Consider the following 23562-nt stretch of genomic DNA (forward strand, 5'->3'; position numbering starts at 1 on the left):
CCTAACACTGGGGCGCTGCATTGCTACTCTGAGACACAACCAGACTAACAAGTATGTGCTTAAGTATATCTAATAGTTAATTACATATTGTTCGTTGGGGTGAAAAATCAGATGGAAAAAGTGTGTGTATATTTTTGCTGAAATCTTGTTTCAATTTACTCATTGGCTTATTCAAGGCAAAATGAGGATTTGTTTAGTTGAACACAAAGCTATCATTCTGTTGGCAACAGATGGAAACACCGGTTCATTTTCCATCCACTATGGTCAGTGGGATGGATAAACATGTATATCATTAGTGGTAACTATTTTTTGTGAAAATGAAATTTTGTGGCAGGGGTGAAATTGAATAAGTAGATTTTTGAGAGGATAGGCTACATCCTTCAAATGACATTTACAGGTCACGGCCCCCTCAAGTGGTGCCGTTCAGGGACAGCAAGCTGACACGAGTGCTCCAATGCACCCTCCACTAAGAACAGAGTTTTCCTATATCCGGTCTCTGCTGCGTTAGCCAGGCAACAGGAATGACAGCACATTGTCGGAAGAGGATGAAGATGAGAGTGATGTTGAAGATGGAGATATCGCCTTGTTGAATACAGAAGTAAGTCAGTTGCTTTAGGTATGCCTTGGTGGATTATCAGTTATTACTTAGTAAGTAAGTAAGTTTCTTTCAGCTTGTCCCGTTAGGAGTTCCCACAGCGTGTCATCTCAGATGAATGCGCACATTTGTTTGGCATAGTTGTTTAAGCAGGATGCCCTTCCTGACGCAACCCCTCAGGGAGCAGTGGCGCCACTGGGATACGAACTCATGACCCCTGGTTTACCAAACTAATGCTCTAACCACTGAGCTACAGGGCCTCTAAAATGTTGAAGCAAACATTCGCGGGTCAGTTTAGAAGCATGCTGATGTTGCTCAAATGAGAATGTGATGGAACTATGTTTAAGGTCATTTGGGTTCATGTACTTCATGATGCAACATGACCACGTTTTTGTACAGTCATTAGTGCAGGCACTCGCTTGTTAGGCTATAGAACGTGTTGTTGGTTGCTTGCGAGCCGTATCGTATGAAAAGTATGGAAAGGTTGAATTGAAGTCCTGTCCTCACCACTGGCTACCACCAGCATTTTCTTTTCTTCATTCTGGTCTTATAAGGCACATGGAGTGATCTACTGTTGTTGTCGTTGCCAAGGTAATGCGTATCCAATAGAGATGAAAGCGGACTTTGGTGAAAATTCCTGAAAATACAAATGCGAGCATGCCCCCAACCCCCACCCCCCGCCCGGGAAATTTTTGAAAAAATGGATGGCCGTGGCGCATTCTGGCGATATCTGTGAACAAAATTCAGACAAAAATTGAAAGTAAAATTTCTTAGTCCTGACCCAAAAAAAAAAAAAAAATTGGGCAGAAGTTCCCCAAGGGCCAAGCCCAGACTTTTTTGTCCCCCATGCCCCTATCACTGGATAGCACAAAATCACATTTGTCATTAAAATATGCCATCTTATCTCAAGACAAATGAATTAAGTGAACTATTCAGTCAAAAGACATCTAAAATTGTGCTTTTCCCCACATTATACATATTATAGTATAGATATAGAATATACATGAAAATATATCCTAGAATTTCTACACCGTACAGCAAAACATGTTAAAGAAGTTGATCTTTAGTAATTACGATTAACGTTTAAATCTCAAACTTGTTACATCACTTTATACTGATCCACTCGACCGCATTGCTCACGATCTTAGATATAGATCTAGTAATACTAATAGTATAATCAGTTGACTTTAATATTTTGAGATATATATATATATATATATATTGGAAGTGCATATGGGTAAAAACTGTGCCAATCAAATATGAGCATTTCTTCTGAGATGATACGCTGTGGCGACCCCTAACGGGAGAAGCTGAAAGAAACTTACTTACTTACACACAGTCACTCACATTTGAAAAATGTATGGGTGTGGTCAGTCATGCTCGCAGATAAAGCTGTGGGTGTGATTTGGGATGGCCTTACAATAACTTACTGGATTAATACAACATAACTGTAAATTAAAAATAAAAAACAAATACATAACAAAAATAGAAAATTTCAAACTCCGAAATGATCATTTCCAATGTAAATTATTAGTGGAACATGATATAAAACGGTATTTAAAATTTTTCATCAATAAATCTGACGAACTTTATCTGAAGAAAAGTTAAATGCACTGGCCTCTCAAGGAATAAACACGAACGGTCTATACTCGCAATGTTTTGAAAATGCTGAAAGTTTAGTTCAACATAATCGGCGTTTGTGGCAACAAGCTCACGATACATTGGAACAAACATTCCTGTCGGCAATCGTGACGTATTGTTGGGGGGGGTGGGGGGGCACGCATCACGGAACTGCCGTAAATAGGAGGCCGGCTTGCTAGAACGTGCCTTTATGTGCACGCGCTCGACGTGTTGACCACACCTGAATCAAGCGACGAGGTGGATGATAGTTTCGGGTTTTTTTTTGTTTTGTTTATTCTGTGAAATCTTTGATGAATTTCACAATACAGAACTCTGCAAATTGAATTTGATTTTCAAATGCGAGGAAGCAAGTTTAAATTTTGTCTGAAATAGGACGTCGCGGAGACAACAAGTGAACAATGTGTTTAGCATGTATTTTCCTTTTGAGAGCCCTTATTTCCAAAAATATATCTAACTGATTGACTTAAAATTTAATGTTGACAAATAATGCTTAGTTTTTTTTGCTATGTTATGATGATAGTGCTTCACAGCGTATTTTGGGAAAAGTTAACATGTCACGGAAATCGGGTCCTAGGTAATATGAAGGGTTTCTTGGTAGTGTTATAAGTCTTTTCCTTTGTACTTGGCCTTTTTTGGCTTACTAAGTCGAATTAAAAATCCTTCATGTTACCAGAACTGAAAAAATGTCAAGATCACACGAGTAGTTTTGATTCTACATGCCAAACTTTGAGAAAAGCACCGCCATAATCCAACCTGTAAACCATGTCCTCCACATGTTCTGGGAGCACCAAGATGGCGACCAACTGGCTTCAACCAACCGACATACCACTCGATGTGTATGCACTATCCAGACTTTTTTTTTTTTTTTTTAAATTAGTGACTCTGAGCAGCAGACCTTGTGTTTCAATGTTAAAAAAAAAAATAAGAAGAAGAAGTTAGGCTGTGGTTTTTATAATCTCTGAGAATGTGCGACAAGTGAGCGATCTGGAATTGTTTTTTGTTTTTTTGTGTGTTTTTTTAAATCCATGCAATTTCAAAAGACGGAATTCCACCTGACGGAAAAATTACAAGTCTGATGATTTGTGAATTGCCATGAATGGTTCAAATCATTTGAGAATTTTAGATGTATATAACCATTGGGTAAACAGTGGTGGACAATGTTTTTATTTTTAAACAACCCACACAGTGGGGTAAAAAAGGACATTTCAAAAGACTAACAAAACTCACAAGCCCCATATTGGATATCTGAGGGTCCAGGCCCGGTGAAATGACAGAGAGCTCGGGCAGACGTGACATGCCCAATCCTCCATAGTCTGCTGCAGTGGACTCAAAGACAGCCATGTCCTCTCCTTCGTCAAAAGGTGACGCACAGGTCGAGGACAAAGAAAATGCCATTTACCTGTTGCAAAGACAACAATGCAAGTCAAGCAATATAGAAGCACACTTTTTTTTTTTAATACATAGAATAATTGAAGGTCTGTTTTACCTGAGTGTATAAGGCAGATCTCGAGAATATACACTGATGTTATTTTGAATATGCACGATTCATTTTTTGTACAATACGTAGTGAACTGCAGTGATTGGCAGACATGGTGTATCGTAAAACAAGCCCTTCAATGAGTTGAGTTGCTAAACAGGAAGGATTACTCCAACCGAGCCCACATAACACTTAAAAAAAAAAGGAATACAATTTCCCCAGATGACAAAAAGTAACTGTAATGACACTTATTTCAGTTAGCTACTGATTATTTCAAACTTCTTTTGAAAGTGTGACTGTATATCTCTACGCATTTTGAAACACAATCATCAAATTTTGTGTGCGTATACACACACACAAGTGTAGAAGACGTTTTTTTTTAGTATTTGATGCAATGTCAGAAGTCACATTTAATCGGTACATCTGCGTCACGTTGATTCCCTTGAACTCACCCTTTTCGAAAGGTTGGACGGACGTTCGTTGTTTGTTTTGGGAATGTTGTACTTTCGTAAGTCTAAAATTGTTAAATCCCACGAAACTGAAAATAAGTTTGAAGGATATAAGACGACGTCAATGTAAACTGCTAACTACAAGTGTTTTGGCCGGCTGCAAAAATTTTTTCATGATGCTTCGCAGTTAGGGGTTCAAACAATGCGCCTAAAGTAGTCGACCTTATGAGTCGTTTTGAATTCGAATGAGAATTCGCTGTATGATTGGCTGCAGTTCTTCTTCATTGTCATCGTCTTCTTCTTCATCGTCTTCTTCTTCGGATGGGTGACATCCAATGGAGAATTACCTTCTTCTTTTCCTTTCGGCTTGTCCCATTAGGGGTCGCCACACCGTGTCATCTTTTTCCATCCACGCCAATCTAGTGCATCTTCCTCTCTAACCCAAACTGTCCTCATGTCTTCCCTCACAACATCCATCCACCTTTTCTTTGGTCTTCCTCTCGCTCTTTTGCCTGGCAGCTCCATCCTCAGCACCCTTCTACCGATATACTCACTCTCTCACCTCTGAACATGTCCAAACCATCGAAGTCTGCTCTCTCTAACCTTGTCTCCAAAACATCCAACTTTGGCTGTCCCTCTAATGAGCTCATTCCTAATCCTATCCAACCTGCTTACTCCGAGGAGAACCTCAACATCTTCATTTCTGCTACCTCCAGTTCTATTTCCTATTGGTTCTTCAGTGCCACCGTCTCTAATCCGTACATCATGGCTGGCCTCACCACTGTTTTAAAAACTTTTCCCTTCATCCTAGCGGATACTCTTCTGTCACATAGGACACCAGACACATTCCGCCAGCTGTTCCATCCTGCTTGGACCGTTTCTTCACTTCCTGACCACACTCTCCATTGCTCTGTATTGTTGACCCCAAGTATTTGAAGTCGTCCACCCTCGCTATCTCTTCTCCCTGTAGCCTCACTCTTCCCCCTCCACTTTTCTCATTCACGCACATATATTCTGTTTTACTTCGGCTAATCTTCATTCCTCTCCTTTCCAGTGCATGTCTCCATCTTTCTAATTGTTCCTCTGCATGCTCCCTGCATTCACTGCATATCACAATATCCTCTCCGAGCTTCATGGTTCAAGGGGATTCCAGTATAACCTCATCTGTCACGCTATCCATTGCTACCGCAAACAGGAAGGGGCTCAGCACGGATCCCTGATGCAGTCCCACATCCACCTGAAATTCCTCTGTCACACCTACAGCACACCTCAATCCCGAGTGGGAATGACTTCTAGGGATTCTGAACCTCCTCTCCTAAGGAAGAATGAAAACACACACTCATAAAAACTCATAAATCATTCACAAACACAAAGTACGCTCTTATACATACATGCTACAGGACGTATTATTTTAACAAAAGGTTTATTTATGAGGTAAAATACTTCTTATATTTTTGTTACCTTCATAAGCCACAAGAGCCCAAACATCATAGAATAACTTTCTGTATGACGGAGTACAGTTGCACCATTGATAACATTGTTCATTTCATGTCTCGTTTTATTATTTTCTAAAGACAGAATTATTATCTTAATATGATATTTTTTTCAACTGTTTAATTATGGGGTATTTAAATCTTGCTTTGTAGTGCATCACTTTACCTGTTGTGGCAATGCAGTCAAAGCCGACAAATGCGTAAAAGCAAGTAGCCGCTCCTGCTATTGTTCCACCAAAGCCAAAAGGGAAAAACCCCCCGGTTCCAAAAGTCATGGTTTCATTGAGCAATGATGTGTTTCTGTTGCAAACAGACGGGACCCCCATTAATGTCATTCATATTGTTAAGCACAATAATGCAAACCATTCCAAGAAAGGTATCATAATGCGGGAGGAGCTGCAGCTCTAACAACTTTCCACTTTTTGTGGGAAGACTCTCTATGCTGATTTTGGTTTGTCTCAAGTGAATTCTTATGTCCATTCTTAAACGTGCGTCTGTTGTCTATGTAATTTATTAGAGCAGTAGAGAGAGAGAAAAAAAGATCCATACTCATGTGAATTCTGAAGAGTTTCTTCACCACTGTACCAGTTGTTGAGATCTCCCTTTATGAAGCCAGAGAGGATAACAAAGAGCAAGACTACGATGTTAACTGCCGTAAAAACTTTGTTCACGATGGCAGACTCTTTAACACCGAATGCAAGAATACCTAGAGGGCAAATATACACCGTCAAAAGTAATATTCAAACAAGTCATGACCAAATACATGAGCGTGTGGACGATTAAAACGTGCCTGCCAAGAGCATGATAAGGCCAGCTGCAAAGAAGTCTGGGTAGGGAGCTAATCCTGGCAGGTCCATGGGAGCTTGTTTTCCCAAAGAATTGGCAATGACATTTCCAATGAGGTCATCAAAGGTTCCACTCCAAGCTCTGGCCACGCTTGATGTCCCTAAACATAACAAACGCGGATATCCTATTAAAAACTAATGTATTAGAATCCCTAAAAAGATAAGGTGCAAAACAAATATGAAATGAAGTTTTTTTTTTAATATAAATGAAAAAGCAACAACTAATTAAGTAGGCCGTATAGAAAGAAATCCATACTAGTCTTACTGTCTGATTGTAGGTCCTTTTTCCCCCTTAATTCAAAATCATCTTCAATGGTAACGTGAAAAAAATAACACAGACAACGAAAATATTACAGCACAATGTGGTAGTGGTTAACACATCTGCTTCATATTTCTGATGGGTGGAACTTCACATTGAAGCTTTGGCCTTATGTTGTGGAGTTTGCTTGTTCTTCCGTGCTTGCATGGGCTATTCCTGGCACTCCCTGAGTACAATCCTAAAGCATTTGGCTTAGGTTAATGGCAAATGTGAGTGTGATTGGTTATTTGTCTATACTGTATGTGCCCTTGGAATGACCGTCAAAGTCATCTTGGCTAGATTCCAGCTCACGTGTAACCTGGACATGATAAACAACAAGATAAGCAGTAGCAAATGGATGGATGGCTTTTTCGATGGATGGAGGACTTATATGGTGTATGTATTTACCTATGACATAAGAGAGCAGAAGGTTCCAGCCAGTGATAAAAGCCCAGATCTCTCCCACTGTTACGTAGCTGTAGAGGTAGGCAGAACCTGTCTTGGGAACCCGAGCACCAAATTCAGCATAGCACAAGCCTGCAAAGACTGAGGCTATGGCTGCTATCAAGAAGGAGATGATGATACTGGGTCCGGCCACAGTTCTGGCCACTTCTCCGGAGAGCACATACACGCCGGCGCCTAATGTGCTGCCCACCCCCAAAGCCACAAGGTCAATGGTTGTCAGGCAACGGCGGAAGTTAGACACCTCTCCTGCGGGCTCAAGAGGTTTCCTGCGTGTCAGGCTCTGAAGGAATAGCAGGATCTTTGCACCAGGCATCCTAGTGAAACCCTATGATATATGGTGTACAGTGTAAGGTGATGAAAATCAAGTAAGCAAGCATTTAAAATAAAAAAGGTAGGCAAGTTTAAATGGTCATTGAGGGTTTGCAATACAGACATGAGTTCCTGCATGTAAAGAGTCAGTGCGTTCCCTGAACATTTCATCCAGGGCTGCACGAACAATGTTGGACACTGAGCTACTGAAAAGCAAAAGAACTGTAAAAGGACCTCTCAGAAAAGATGGTTATTTATCAGAAAAATATTGTGGAAAGCTATGTATTTGAAAATGACAATTTCTGACAATGAAAGATTTGCAGTTAAGGACTACCAAGCGGCAGTCCGGTACACTTACACAGATTTCACAAATGTCACAAAGACCTTTTAGGATGCAAAGGCTAAAAAAAATAATAATAAAAAAAAAAAAAAAAAACACAAGCAATTGCGCGAAATTCAGACTTCTCGGCCCCAAATAAAAAAAACTTGTTTTCCCACATTAGTTGGGTTTCCTTGAAAGAAATGACCCACATTTGAAAAATCCTGCCAGGGTATTTAGACTGTACAACCGCACAACTGTAACTACTTTTTATTTCGTGAGTGCAATGCCTGCTAGGCTTTGATGATCCGTACAAACATGAACACTATTTTTATAGCATGAATTGCAGTCCTTGAGTCATACACATACACAAAAAAAAAAAACCTGTAGCTTTCTGAGAATAGGTCTTGTATTCTACTATGTAATTTAAATTATGAAACCTGTTTTCGGGTGCCCACAACGCAGTATAAGCTGACTGTGACAATACACTTTTGTCCCCGTAAAACAGAGAATACGAGAATTCAAAATGTGAAAAATGAGCCCTTACCTTTGCAGGATGTGTGTGACTTTCGAAGCGTTTCAAACCACTCCACTTGTGAGAATATCTCAGTCTGTTCACTGTTAACTCTCCATAGCGCCACATTTTTTGATGCATTATGTTATATTTCAGCCATATGTGCAATTTCTGGGTGAGGGGTGGGGGTGTAGCAGCGAGGGAGAAGATGAAAGCGATATGATGCTGGCAAGTACTAATTTCTTAAGATGAACAGTAATACAATTGCATCATTTCCAGGGTTGTCATACTGTGTTTGTGCAGATAATTACCATAGGAGGTTGTTTGTTTTGAGCCATTGGCAAATTTATCAAAGAGAGCAGAAAATTACTTGAAATTTGCCAAAAGGACAAATTTGAATAATTTGGGAGACGCAAACATTGAGGCAGCATGGCGGGGGCTGATTAGCACATTTGCGTGGAGTTTTTATTTTCTCCCTGTCCCTGTGTGGGTTTTCTCCTGTTTCCTCCCACATCACAATATCATCTACTGTAGGTTATTTGAAGTCTGTAAAATCTCAATTGTCCAAAGGTGAAAATGGTTGTTTGTTTAAGAAGTACAGTGCCGAGTGAAAGTATTCAGCCCCCTTGAACTTTTCAACCTTTCCCCACATTTCCGACTTCAAACATAAAGATATATATATATATATATATATATATATATATATATATATATATATATATTTATTTTTTTTTTTTTTTTTTTTTTTTTTTTTTTTTTTTTTTGGCAAGACCCAGCTGTCCCTCTAAACTTTTACCTCGAACAAGGAGGAAACTGATCAGAGATGTCGCCAAGAGGCCCATGATCACTCGGGATGAACTGCAGAGATCTACAGCTGAGTTGGGAGAGTTTGTCCATAGGACCACAATCAGTCGTATACTGCACAAATCTGGCCTTTATGGAAAAGTGGCAAGAAGAAAGACATTTCTCAAAGATATCCATAAAAAGTCTTGCTTAAAGTTTGCCACAAGCCACCTGGGAGACACACCAAACATGTGGACGAAGGTACTTTGGTCAGACGAAACCAAAATCCAACTTTTTGGCCACAATGCAAAACGATATGTTTGGCGTAAAAGCAACACAGCTCATCACCCTGAACACACCATCCCCACTGTCAAACATGCTGGTGGCAGCCTCATGTTTTGGGCCTGCTTTTCTTCAACAGGGACAGGGAAGATGGTTCAAATTGATGGGAAAAATGAATGGAGGCAAATGCTGGACCATTCTGGAAGAAAACCTGTTGGACTCTGCAAAAGACCTGAGACTGGGACAGAGATTTATCTTCCAACAGGACAATGATCCAAAACATAAAGTCAAATCTACAATGGAATGGTTCACAAATAAATGTATCCAAGTGTTAGAATGGCCAAGTCAAAGTCCAGACCTGAATCCAATGGAGAAACTGTAGGCCGAGCTGAAGACTGCTGTTCACAAACGCTCTCCATCCAACTTCACTGAGCTCGAGCTGCTTTGCAAGGAAGAATGGGGAAGAATTTCCATCTCACGTTGTCCAAAACTGATAAAGACATACCCCAAGCCACTTGCAGTTGTAATTGCAGCAAAAGGTGGCTACAAAGTATAAATGCAAGGGAGCCGAATAATATTGCAGGCCCCATTTTTCAGGGTTTCATTTGTTAAAAAAGTTTACAATATCCAATAAATTTCATTCCACTTCACGATTGTGTCCCACTTGTTGTTGAGTGTTGACAAAAAAATTAAAATTTTATATCTTTATGTTTGAAGCCTGAAATGTGGCGAAATGTTGAAAGGTTCAAGGGGGCCGAATACTTTCACAGGGCACTGTATGTGCCGCGCAATTGGCTGGGAACCACTTCAGGTTACACCTCGCCTTTTGCCCACATTCGCTTCCTTAGGCGGGAGCGCTCTGATCTCGCATCTTTGCAAAAATCAATTTAAAAACTGACAACGAGACTATCATCAAAACTAACAGCCAGATTACCATGTGGGTATAACTCTGGCATAACCCTGATTTCCAACAGTGTAACAGGTCAGTTACTTCCCTTTATGGCATTAGAAGGGTTACCACACACCTCCATGACCTGTTTCAAGATAAACAATATTCTTTGAAATTCCTTCATTAACAGTTGCGAAATCTTCAGATGCAAATTTAACAACCAAGTAACACGAAAGCGTTATGAATATTAACCAAATAAAAAAATCCCTCAAAACTAATTTGACTTTTAACGTCCAACCACAAAATGGGAATATCTCACCCATGGGTGTGCTTGATAAAAGACATTCTTACAATGCTCCTCAGGCACAACAGATGACTACAGTATGTCCATTCCAAATGGAGTTGCCTACCTGTTCAATTTTTCTGGACCAAAAAAAATTCAACAGTCCGAATACTGTGATCGGCAAACTTACATTACGAAACATCACATCACTAAAAAGAATGATTTAATGTTCAACAAAATGTCATTATCATCAATCAAATAATGAAAAGACAAAAATAGCTTGCTTAACAATGTAATGTGATCCAGTACAAGAATGACATCATAATACAGTGCCTCCTTTTACAAATGTTCAGTTTTGACACTGTTAAAGTGCTATCCATTTAAAATATGCGTTGTGGTTCAGGTTTTGCGTAGACAAATAATTTACCCTAAACAAACAGGATCACACACCATCGAGGGGATAAGTCATAAACTGTCAAGTGAAATTGTTTTTACCACAGACATCTGCTCAGCAACAAATTGTGGGATGGTTCATCAGAGCAGAAGAGACACTGTTTGAGGAAACTAATGGTCCTATCCAGATCTTCACGAGTTTCTCAGTACGATGTAGTTATGCTGATTAGAGGTGGCAATGAAATAGTGTAAAAAAAAAAAAAAAAAAAAAAAAGACATTTGTGCATTTGAAATAACCATCACCACTAATAATGAATCAGTACCAAATGTGTAGTAGATGCCGGTGTTAGTTGAGGAGCTGTGGAGGGTGAGTAAACTTTATTAGCTGTAGGAAATGGACGAACCTTCGCCCTGTTAATCATTTATCTGGACCACAAAGAAGGCTCACAAAGTAATTGTCCACTGAATTCATTCCGCACTCCAGATATTTTGGTTAAACACCTTCAAATGACTTACTGGGCTTCTTTGAGTGAATTTCATTACACTGATATCAAAGAGTTTTAGAGGTAAGTTCACCTTAGTGATACTTTTTGCTGTTTTTCTAAAATATGGTGTCAGTGGACTTGCTTGATGAATAATGCTTTTTGGTGTTTTGTGACAGATCCATCCAAATCTTTTAATACACAAAATTTCGCTATCATCATTTTACCTGTTTTTGTATCTAATTAATACATGATGTTAAAAAAGGTATTTTTTATGGTATATTCAATTAAATCAAATATTGTACAATGTCAGGAATAAAAAACACAATACTGCACTCTGTGCATTTGTATGTTCGTGTAAATATTTTGTAAGTATCATGATTTCAATATTAAACTTTCTTTATACATTGTGTGTTTATGCATAGTGCATCCTTTGTCCAACTAGGTCTCAATTGCCCAGGGTTACTTTATTTTTGGGATGCTTGTAAGAGTGAAATGCTGTAAGCTCGACACATGTCAATGTCATGGCTATAGATGATGCATTTTTGTGCGTGCCCAACCAAATTGAAAATTTGAAAAATGGGGAAAACCCTGGATAATGTATATTGTTTGAAGGAGAATTTTGGCAGCAAACACTGTTGAAAAATTCCATCTGTGTTTAAAATACGGAACAGAAATTGTGTCAAATTCGGCAGTGGTTTGAAAAATCTCCCTTTGCTACAAAAACATTCTCTCACAAAGAACAAAAATTGGATGTTAGAATTTGAATTGAGTCTTGCATAGAACGGGAGGAGCGTGGTGACCATTAATTCTTTATCACATCTCTGCCCCAGCATTTTTCCAACAGTATTAGCAAGATGCAGGCAGGCTGCTTTGGCCATTCTCCATGACGACTGGGTTCACTGGCCACAGCATGAGGCTGCAGGAAGACGACTCATTGGAGTGTGACTTCTCTTTCAACGCAACACTTCTTTCTTTTTACACTCAGATATTCTCCCCTGTGTGAACATGAACATCACAAGGCAGCGCAGCGGTCAGACCGATGAGCAAAGTTAAAACTACAGTGTCCTCACTGAAAAAAAGAATATCATCCCCGCAGAAATGATGCAATTTGGTCTGTTTTATTTGCACCTACTTGGATGCACTAGCGTCATGTCCACCTACGGGCCCCATCAACGAGCACAGATGACTGGCGATATTTTGCTCGGAGGCCTCTTCCCCATTCACTTTGGGGTCGCATCTAAAGAACAAGACTTGGCAGCACGGCCTGAGTCCACACAATGTGTCAGGTGACTGATTTTCATTAAATAGGCCACAACATCAAGTATACCTAACCAATCTGATTTATTGAGTAAGAAAGCCGTACCAGAACTCTGTCTTTACAAAGTTAGTAATACTGAGTGTCAACATGCTCATTTCTGAGGTGAGGTACACCCTGGACTGGTCAGCTGTGAGTCAGAGGGCACAGAAACTCGCACATAAACACAAACACAGAAGAGAACGTAAACTGTAAACAGAAGTTCCAGTAGAGATTTAAACTCGGACCTCTTGTCGTGCTTACCAGCCCATGGAGCATAGTTATCTTTCATCTCTCATTACAGCTCTTATAATAGATCTTATTACATTTAGGACATAGAAAACCAAGTGTCTGGTGAGTTTTCAAATTGCAATCCATGTTACTGCATGTTGTGCCCCACAGGTTTAATTTCCGTGGTTTCCGTTGGCTGCAAGCTATGATTTTTGCAATTGATGAGATCAACAACAGCAGCACTCTCCTGCCCAATATCACATTAGGCTATAGGATCTTTGACACATGCAATACAGTGTCAAAGGCACTGGAAGCCACTCTCAGTTTTGTGGCCCAAAATAAGATCGACTCCCTGAATTTGGATGAGTTTTGCAACTGCACTGACCACATCCCGTCGACTATTGCAGTCGTTGGAGCTGCTGGTTCTGCTGTCTCCACAGCAGTGGCAAACTTATTGGGACTGTTTTATATATCACAGGTAAGTGTGTATTTGTACTATAAATATTTATTAGGTATAGAACCACATTTGGAAATTTATATCTGTCCAAGATCAGGATCGGGTGTCAAACTCATTTTTGTCATGAACCATGAAACATCTTAGCAATTTTATGTGGCCCCCATAAGAAAACTATGTGTATCAACTTCTGTGATTCTTGCGAAGATCAATACAAAAATTTCAAATTGTCATGTAATGTCATAAAAATATTAAAATAATGCCAGCATTTTATTTTACAGTAAATGAACAGCTTATTACCCTTGACTTCTGATTTCAACATTGGCTATCCATCAGTTTGGCATGCATCATTTACATCCATTTGGATTTGAAATCAGATTTCATGGAGAATGCAACCAGGAATATATTAAAATGTGTAACTATTATTTCTTTCATGTTGCGATGGGTTTTGGTGAAAAGAATCAGTTAAAATGAAAGCAAATTGCAACTCGTGTATGTACATTTCTTTTCGAAATTGAGAACAATGAAACCATTTTTTGCTGAAGTGAAACACAAAATGCTCACACATGGACTTCATTTTGACACCTGATGATGATGAAGGACATGATCTAAATCTATCAATCCATCCACCATCATGTGTTTCAGATCAGCTATGCATCATCCAGTCGCCTCTTCAGTAACAAGAACCAATACAAATCCTTCATGAGAACCATTCCTTCCGATGACTACCAGGCCACGGCTATGGCAGATGTAATCGAGTACTTCCAGTGGAACTGGGTCATTGCTGTGGCCTCAGATGATGACTACGGACGACCCGGTATAGAAAAGTTTGAGAAAGAGATGGAGGAGAGAGACATCTGCATTCACCTGAATGAACTCATCTCTCAATACATGGAGGACCACGAAATTCAAGGACTAGCCGACAGGATTGAAAACTCCAGTGCCAAAGTCATCGTGGTGTTTGCCAGTGGTCCAGATATCGAGCCTCTAATAAAGGAAATGGTCAGGAGAAACATCACAGATCGTATCTGGATCGCCAGTGAAGCTTGGGCAAGCTCTTCCCTCATTGCTAAACCCGAGTATCTCGATGTGGTGGCAGGCACAGTGGGTTTTGCCCTGAAAGCGGGACACATACCACAGTTTAAAGATTTTCTGCAACAAGTCCAACCAAAGAAAGACGGTCATAATGAATTTGTCAGGGAGTTTTGGGAGGAAACTTTCAACTGTTATCTCAAAGACAGTCCAAGGTTCCAAGAAAGTGACAACGGAAGCAAAAGTTTTAGACCTTTGTGTACTGGTGAGGAAGACGTCACCAGTGTGGAGACACCTTACCTGGACTACACCCACCTTCGTATCTCCTACAATGTGTATGTTGCAGTTTATTCCATTGCAAAAGCCTTACAGGATATCCTCACCTGTACACCTGGACACGGACTTTTTGCAAACAACTCCTGTGCAGACATAAAGAAAATTGAAGCTTGGCAGGTAAAATGTTGTTGCACCTCAGTCAACAAAGCTACAAAATATGTTTAAAGGGCCCCTTCCATCAGAATTCATTTTTCTACTTTCTACTACATTATACATAACATGGGTCGAAATGAGTGTATTCCCATGAGTGTAGTTTGTCCATTGAATGCAAAAGGCCATCTAAAGGATTAGGGTTGCAAAATGAGTGGCTTTAAATTTGTCGAGTGTGACATACAGTAGTTGTGTCAATTAATATTCAAGTGGCTGCCCACTTTGTGGTTGGTAGCCACCCACCCACTCAGTTCAGCTAGACAGCAACAAGCATTTCCAGGTTTTAAGAGAGTGAGTGTATAAATATTATATGTCATGTCATTATCCAAGCTGCCTATCCTCATAAGGGTTGAGGGAAAGCTGGACCCTATCCCAGCTAGCTTTGGGTGAAATGCGGACGACACCCTGAACTGGTCGCCAGTCAGTCATAAAGCAGATATCAACACCATCATTGAGCGGGAATTGATCCCACGCTGCCCACACCAAAGGCACGCGTTTGTGTACCGCGACAACTCCACCATCAGTGACTAAATATATACATTTTATATTTCGTATAAATACTGTATGTTGTGTTTTACAATACTTAACTATATTCATAGTTTAGGATTTTACAGTGATTGAAATAGCCAAGCTTGCATTCATTGATTCCAGTGATGATCATTCAAGCAGGTGCAATTCAAATGAATGACAGTAGATAACAAGCATAGCCAAGAAATAACACCCTCTCTTAATTTTCAGCAACGTTCCCATGAATGTGGCAACAATCCAACACTTGATTAATTGTGCTTCACAGTGATGGGAAGATATTGAAGGCTGCGACGTTGTGTTTTTGCTTGGGCACCACAAGCTTCGAGACACTTGTAGCCACCATATGGAGTAATCAGTGGCAAGCTGTTTTCCAAATTTAATCTGGAAAACATGAGCAATACAATCAGAGCAAAGATATTTACATGTTTCCTAGGAATGACAAGTTTATCCATCGCAAATACCATGGGGCAAAGACCAACTAGATCATCTTGAAAAAGGACATTCTGGGCATTTCCAAACCAAATTATTTTACAACACCAAAAAATATATCAAAGGTTGTAAACATAAAATCATAAAATTGATGGTAGGGGACCCTTAATTACAACCTTTTTTTGTTTGTTTTTTTTTTTTGCTCTTTGGTATACAGGTTCTAAAACAGCTCCGACATCTGAAATATACCAACAGTGCGGGAGAAAAGATGCGTTTTGATGAGAACTTTGACTTGGCAGCAAACTACACAATAATCAACTGGCACAGATCTGCTGAAGATGGTTCTGTGGTGTTTGAGGAGGTTGGATATTATAATATTCATTCAAAGAGGGGAGCCAAGCTGGTCATTGACAAGACAAAGATCCTCTGGAATGGATACTCTATTGAGGTACAATGCAATGTTTTGTCCGGGTTAGTTTTAAAAAGTTTCACTTCAGTCTGGAACAGAAATACCAGATCTGGTTTATGTTTTTACACAGGGCTATGTAAGAAGAATAGCGTGATAATTAACAGTGTGACACACATTTGCCTCTTTCACACTGGCCATGACCAGAAATGGGATTAACAGTACTCTATCGAAAATGGATGTACGGCTGAATAAATGTCTGGATGTCACCTTTCATTGATAACAATTGTGCCCCCTTTCTTAGACAACATGTGTCTGTTTCTAATCTGTTAGGTTCCATTCTCCAATTGCAGCGAGGATTGTGAACCGGGCACCAGGAAGGGCATCCTAGACAGTATGCCCACTTGTTGCTTTGAATGCACTGAGTGCTCAGATGGAGAGTTCAGTAACCACAAAGGTATGCTGATGAGCAGATGTTTATGTTCCTCTCTTGAAAAATCATTCTCATGCTCATCACATTTTGCACACAGATTCCAGCATTTGCACCAAATGTCCCAATAACTCCTGGTCCAGTGGGAACCACACCTTGTGCTTTTTAAAGGAAATTGAGTTTCTGTCCTGGAATGAACCATTTGGGATAGCTTTGGCCATATGTGCAGTACTTGGTGTTGTCTTGACAGCTGTTGTCATAGGAGTGTTCGTCAAATTCCGCAACACCCCCATAGTGAAGGCCACAAACCGAGAGTTGTCCTACTTGCTCCTCTTCTCGCTTATCTGTTGTTTCTCCAGCTCACTTATCTTATCCCGCTTACTTTAGTACTTACGGGAAGTTTGTTTCGGCAGTGGAGGTCATTGCGATTCTGGCGTCCAGCTTCGGGATGCTGGCGTGTATTTTTTTCAACAAGGTCTACATCATCCTATTTAACTCCTCCAGGAAGACAATAGAGGAAGTCAGGTGCAGTACGGCAGCCCATGCCTTCAAAGTGGCTGCCAAGGCCACACTGAAACAGGGCACGGTGTCCAGAAAAAAGTCAGGTAGCGTCGGACGATCATCCTCCTCCTCCCCGTCATCCTCCATCAGCCTCAAGACGAACGCTGACGGTGGCGAGACAACCTATGGAAGGAACAAGCCAAGAGTGAGCTTTGGTAGCGGGACAGTCAAGTTGTCTTTCAGCTTTGAGGAGTCGAGAAGGAGTTCTTTAATGTGATTTCTTACCTCTCAGTTACACCTTTTGTTTTTGGGGACTTTAAAAAGGAATGAAAACCCCCCTAAAACATCGACCCATCAAATACTTGTCATTGTGTGCTTAATGCATATTTTGTATTAAAACATTATTTTAAAAAAAAATTATTTTGGTGTGGTGCTTATATCTTAGGTGGTCTGTCATATAATCTCCCAACGATCAATCTATCATGTTATTGAACTTGACATATTCCAGCGCTAGCTAAGGTACATATTTTACATTTGAAAAATCACACAGCATAGCACCAAACAAAATTGTCACCAAAAAAAAAAACAAAACTTTATGTGGAATCTGTGTGGCGGCATGGTGGATCAGCTGCTAAAACGTTGGCCTCACAGTTCTGAGGTCCCGAGTTCAATCCCAGACCTGCCTGTGTGGAGTTTGCATGTTCTCCTTGTGCCTGCGCGGGATTCCTCCGGGCACTGTGGTTTCCTCCCACATTCCAAATACATGCAACATTAATTGGACACTCAAAATTGCCCCAAGGTGTGATTGTGAGCATGGCTGTTTGTGTCTGTGTGCCCTGCGATTAGCTGGCAACCAGTTCAGCCTTCTGCCCGTTGACAGCTGGGATAGGCTCCAGCACTCTCTGCGACCCCCGTGAAGATCAGCGGTGGAGAACATGGATGGATGGAATCTGGGTCTGTGAAATTGAGAACAAAGTTGCATGCAGGTAGAGCTATAGGTGGATACACAGGTTAATTGTACCTCCGCCATCTAGTGGAAGAACATTAAATTCTTCTCCCTGCCACTATACATTGTCAGCATAGAATAGATTGAAAAAGTAAATAACATTTCTACTACATTGTTTCGGGTATGGTGAGAACATGCAAACTCCACACAAGTGAGGCTGGATTTAAATCCACGTCCTCAGAAATGTGAGGTAGATCTCCTAACCAGTTGTTCACTGTGACATCCAAATATTCACATTTTTATTGCAACTATTTATTAAAGGCCCAGCTAGAGAGAACTTCCAGTACTTATCACAAGTGTGTGACAAGAACAAACAGCGCAGAAGTGCCTGACATGCAAATGCTATTCAGACAACAAACCTACAGTATAAACAGCCTTAATGTCTAGGGGGGAGAAAAAGGGATCAGGATCACCTTCAAGGATGGAATTATTTGTTTCAAACCACTGAGCCAATTGTCAAGAGAACAAAGTGGGCTTATTTCCTTTGCGATGGACACATGAAGCTTTTTTGGTCCTGGCTTTTTTTTTCTACAGTAAAATAAAGCCTAAAATTGAACCACCAAACCAACTTATTTATTCCACTGCAATAATCTAAATACTGCAGTTTTATCAGCAGTTTCGAAGATGGGAAGTCATCGTCACAAGGCACAATCATGATCAAAACAGTAGTTAAAATAATTTTTTAAATTTCGTTTCATTTATATACAAAATAATATATATAGAGAGAGAGCTTTCGTTAAACAGCTGAGTAATTTTATTATTATTTTATTTTTTCATTTATTTATTTTTTTTTGTGGAGTCCTTTAGCCAAAAGGGATGCATGCTGAGATTGTCACGATCAAATTTGACCTAAAGAGGCTGAGAAGCAGCTGGACAACCCTCCAAATAACAAATCTCCAGCCAAGACCAGCATGGTGTTAACATCTGATGTGCAGTGAGCAATGAACTGAAAGGCACTTCGATTTGTCTCAGACATTACAACTGATTGTATTAGCAGTGTTTCACCAATTGACCCCCTCCGTACAGGGCACTTAACCACGCCTCCTCACCCCATGTGTGCTAACCTCAGACAAACAATTAGCAAAAATGGCGGCGCAGGAAGAAAAGACGGGAGCGAAATTGTCCGATTTACCAGCTGATTTCTCACTCACATTCTTAGCGAATAGTGAAATATCGTTGAAGAGCAGACAGCAGGGCTTCAAGTATTTCAGCGAGGGGTATTTTAATGGTATTTCCATGCTTATCGACGGCGAAACCATCGATATTAGCGCGAGATCTTTCCGGAGTCAGAGGAAGACCGAGAAGCAATATATATATTATAACCCAAAGAAGAATTCGTCATTGACAGTTTCCTATTTTTGTGTTACATATCACACTTGTGTGCAGAATCTGTAAGCGTATCTGTATAGCCGTTTGTGAACCGCCGTATGAAGGAAAAGAAGAAGGCGAGGCTTGATTTACGAGTTGTTTCTCTCGTTTTCTTTGTGTAACGTCACGCGCTCCCCTCAATAATTATTCTTGAATTAGTGCCGAACCCACGTAAGTCCCGACCGAGTACAACAATCACTACTTTAGTGACCTTAAACATCCTTCCTTCAGTCTTGGTGTCTCGGTGCACATCGAAGGCTTTTAGGACTCGCTAGTCCAGTTTAGCTTAGCTCAACGCCAACAAAGAGACACGTTTGTGCAGTCAGATCCTCGCAAAGTATCGCTCAACACAGATCAAGTGTGTCAATCATTTACACGTAGCTATGTTATGCCAGCGAAGAACTGCTAATTAATTTATATGAGACATGTATTGAAAATCAAAAATAGGGCTTACCTTCGTGCAAACATATCTGTTCCGGTTGATTTTAGATGGATTCAGTTGATCGTGCGATCTTCCACAAAGTTTGATCCATCGAAGACATTTTTCGTACTCGGTCTTCTGTTCTGGTTGATATTAGATGGATTCAGTTGATGATGCCGTCTTCCACAAAGTTTGATCCATCGAAGACATTTTTCGTACTCTGTCTTCAGTTTTGGAAAGGGTACAAATTGAACTCCACCACCTAGCCTTTCAGGATACCTGTTGTCACTATTATAATGTCCGTGACTACACCTCTTAACCATATCTATTGTTAAAGAACCCAAATACGCGATAAAACCCAAACAAAAGCTATACTGGACCATACAACACTGTCTAAGGAATGTGCGGGTCCCAAAAAAGGGCGTGGTTTATGCAGCTCTCTGGCCTCTGATTGGTCAGCGACGCAGATGACGCAATTTCTAAGGAGGGGTCAATTGCAGGGCACATGGAGACAAATAGCCACACTCACAATCCCACCTCGGGGCAATTGAGAGTGTCCAATTATTGCATGTTTTTTGGAATGTGGGAGGAAACCAGAGTACCCAGAGGAAACCCTCACAGGCACGGGGAGAACATGCAAACTCCACACAGGCGGGTCTGGGATTGAACCTGGCACCTCAGAACTATGAGACCTATGCTTTACCAGCTGAGCCACTGTGCTGCCCGAAACCTTTACGGTTTCTTAAAAAATTTGACCTCCAGCTTTTGACTGAACTTCATTTAAAAAAGTGTTGAGGAGTCCATTCGATATAACACTCATAAACTCATCTCCACTCCTCCCACGGTTACCTTGGAAAAGTAATTTAGTTACGTTACTGATTACGTGATTTTAAAAGTAACTAAGTTAGAAAAGAAAATGAGCTTTGAACTTACTTTGAGCGGCTGCCAAATGGTAGGAATACCACTTATCCACACTTCAAAAAAAGCCTTAGCTTAACTGTACCCATTACTTGGTAATGTATGCCAGACAAGTTACATCTATCAATAACTTCAATATTAATGTTAATTCACAAACTTTGTGCAGAGTTGACATGACAAACAGTACAGTAAGTACCTAAACATAAACAAACACACTATTCTCCATACACTTTTCTAAAAACGTTTAATAGGTAGTTGGTTGTCGATAGTGGTCCCTGAAGGCAACTCTGGGTGTGCATTTGTGTGTACGTGAATGTAAATGTGAAAGTGAGTGGCAGTTTGATATTCGGGGCATACAAACGGACACATGGACAATTTTGCTCCCACTGCTGTAATTTTGATGCAAATAGCGAGAAAAGGTGATAACATTGCACAGCTGTTTAAGTACCAAAGCTGTGAGGGATTGACAGTGGGAAGAAGCACTTACTTAGGAGACGTCAATCAGGCAATGAACTAAAAGGCATTTCGATTTGTCTCAGACATTACAAGTGATTGTATTAGCAGTGTTTAACCAATTAATTAGCTGCTAAAATACTCCACTTTTTCCCATGGCGTATTGAGAAAAATGACTTCTAATAACATTCTGGGTCAATCAGTTCTTCAGGCCTTGGATTTAATAATATGTGTACATATTAAGTACTCAAAAATTGACAGACTTTTATTTTTAAAAAGAATACATCTGTAGGACATCACTAACGTGTATGGTGATCATTGAAATTATGTAGAGCCAAGACCTCATGATGAGAAAAATAACACAGAATTTGTAAAAGTTGCCCATAGTTCGGCATGCACAGGTTGTGGTAATATTTGTAGACAATGTGACAAAGAATCTACAAAGCCTGTTGTTTACTGTATGATGGCCAATCTCGAGTCTTATACCTACTATAGTAACTGAAAACCACACCATACCATACCATACCAAACTATTTTATGTGAACGCTAATGGAGGCCAGATGTTGATACTCTACTCACCAAACAAGATTAATCAGGATTCATTATCTTTACAGGTTAACTAAATTTGACTGGCTGTAAACCTTTGAATGGACATGTTCATCTCTTTAGTGTTTTGGTACTTTTTGCAGAACTTGCTGTTCTCGGGAGCTGAACAGCAAATTTCACAACAGGGACTTCCACTTTTATGCCTTTCTTCCAGTCTCTCTTTTGCAACCTGCTGATGACACTCGATCACAATTTTTTTTATGATTATTTTTTTCCTCTTTGGAGCTTTCCTTTCTTTTCCAATCCAAGTGAGATAACTCAGAAGTGCTGGGGACACGAACAATAACAATAGCTAATTTCCCACATCCTGTCCTACCTGGCCCTTTACTCTCCTCTCGGATCTTGTCCTGTTTGTGAGTTGTCTCATGTCCTCAATGGGTGCCCCCAAAGAAAATGCAATTTGATTGTGTAACATTGCTTGTCGTCAAATATCAAGACTATGTAACTATTGTTCTGCTGTGGTTTGCACACCAATTCCCCTTTTCTGTCCAGTCAATCGGTCTGCAGAGGAAAAAGAAAAAAAAGTAGTGTAGTATACTGTACTGCAATGATTCTCAATGTGGAGTATGATTACCACTAGTGGTACACAAACGGCCTCAGGTCTTGAGTGATAGAATCACTGCCTGAGTTCAGTTCAGTTGTATTTAACTTTAAATCTGAGTACATTCACATCTAATTATTAAGAACTTAGTTTTTTTAAACATTTAAGTGTATGTTTAATCCATCAAATCTGGAGCGTGACATGCTATTTTATGTATTTTAATGTTGGGCAATATGATGGTAATTGGAGAGCTGACTACAACTCTATGCAAAACGTTTGCGAATAACTGGACCACTGTACTATATATCGAAATATGAAATGTGAACAATTTTAAATGCTGCACTTTTATTATGGAAGCCCCATCCAGGATACTGTCCATGTATTTGCGTTGACTTGATAGCAGGAGAAGTGGCAACAAAAAGTCTCGTAAAACATAGGACGGGCCAGGTTGCTTTTATTGGAACACAAAGCGACGCTTTTAATGTCCCGCGGGCTGTCCAGACTGACCACATTTGAAGCAAATTGCTCTTTCTTCAGCTAACGTTAGCCAGCTAGACAGAAAGGGAGAAGCTACCAGTGAAGTGGGCAACTTGTAATGGAGGTAACGATGTGCGGTTTGTGTGCAAACATGGGGAGCATCCGGGTGGAGGAGGACATGTCGAATTTCTGAGCGGTGAACGGACACTTACTTGTACGTGTGTCCCTTTTCTTCTTGCCGTGATGACAAATGTTGTGTAATGCTGTACGACTGTCGTGCTAAGTTGAGATGCTGCTCGGAGCTAGCCAATGCTACTTCCACTTGTCCTCGAAAGATGCTGACTTCGAGGAAAAACAAGCATTACTAGGGCATTTCAAGTAAGTTTTGTAGTGCAAATAATATATATATATATATATATATATATATATCGATGAGATCTAATTTATAACTGAATCAAACC

At 40.1% G+C, this 23562-nt stretch overlaps 2 protein-coding genes and 1 long non-coding RNA gene across 3 annotated transcripts; 1 reads left to right on the forward strand and 2 right to left on the reverse strand.

The window, feature by feature from the left end:
* Positions 1–461: 461 nt before the first annotated feature.
* Positions 462–17320, forward strand: LOC133491919 (extracellular calcium-sensing receptor-like). Its single transcript, XM_061803656.1, has 7 exons — positions 462–598; positions 12351–12806; positions 13217–13523; positions 14145–14984; positions 16192–16422; positions 16714–16837; positions 16911–17320. Exons 2-7 carry the CDS (start codon positions 12619–12621, stop codon positions 17195–17197), a joined length of 1977 nt encoding a protein of 658 aa, XP_061659640.1. The 5' UTR covers positions 462–598; positions 12351–12618; the 3' UTR covers positions 17198–17320.
* Positions 5232–7576, reverse strand: LOC133492235 (cationic amino acid transporter 2-like). Its single transcript, XM_061804312.1, has 5 exons — positions 7207–7576; positions 6446–6601; positions 6205–6361; positions 5822–5955; positions 5232–5477 (listed from the first exon to the last, which is right to left on the reverse strand). Exons 1-5 carry the CDS (start codon positions 7574–7576, stop codon positions 5455–5457), a joined length of 840 nt encoding a protein of 279 aa, XP_061660296.1. The 3' UTR covers positions 5232–5454.
* A 45-nt stretch (positions 17321–17365) lies between the features above and the next one.
* On the reverse strand, positions 17366–23474 carry LOC133491920 (uncharacterized). Its single transcript, XR_009792522.1, has 3 exons — positions 23314–23474; positions 22400–22584; positions 17366–17494 (listed from the first exon to the last, which is right to left on the reverse strand). It is a non-coding gene; the product is annotated as an uncharacterized LOC133491920 (long non-coding RNA).
* Between the last annotated feature and the right edge of the window lie 88 nt (positions 23475–23562).

This window comes from Syngnathoides biaculeatus, chromosome 18 (genome assembly GCF_019802595.1).
Source record: "Syngnathoides biaculeatus isolate LvHL_M chromosome 18, ASM1980259v1, whole genome shotgun sequence".
Classification (NCBI taxonomy): domain Eukaryota; kingdom Metazoa; phylum Chordata; class Actinopteri; order Syngnathiformes; family Syngnathidae; genus Syngnathoides; species Syngnathoides biaculeatus.

What these genes read in the sequence shown, in the direction of transcription:
- LOC133492235 (XM_061804312.1), bottom strand. Translation starts at nt 7,576, where the DNA reads ATGCCTGGTGCAAAGATCCTGCTATTCCTTCAGAGCCTGACACGCAGG. An exon ending in TCTGCTCTCTTATGTCATAG is followed by an intron (nt 6,602 to 7,206) that starts GTAAATACATAC and finishes TGTTATGTTTAG; the next exon opens with GGACATCAAGCGTGGCCAGA. An exon ending in ACTCTTCAGAATTCACATGA is followed by an intron (nt 5,956 to 6,204) that starts GTATGGATCTTT and finishes TGTTTGCAACAG; the next exon opens with AAACACATCATTGCTCAATG.
- LOC133491919 (XM_061803656.1), top strand. Translation starts at nt 12,619, where the DNA reads ATGATGCAATTTGGTCTGTTTTATTTGCACCTACTTGGATGCACTAGC. An exon ending in GAGTCCACACAATGTGTCAG is followed by an intron (nt 12,807 to 13,216) that starts GTGACTGATTTT and finishes TGTGCCCCACAG; the next exon opens with GTTTAATTTCCGTGGTTTCC. An exon ending in AGAAAATTGAAGCTTGGCAG is followed by an intron (nt 14,985 to 16,191) that starts GTAAAATGTTGT and finishes TTTGGTATACAG; the next exon opens with GTTCTAAAACAGCTCCGACA.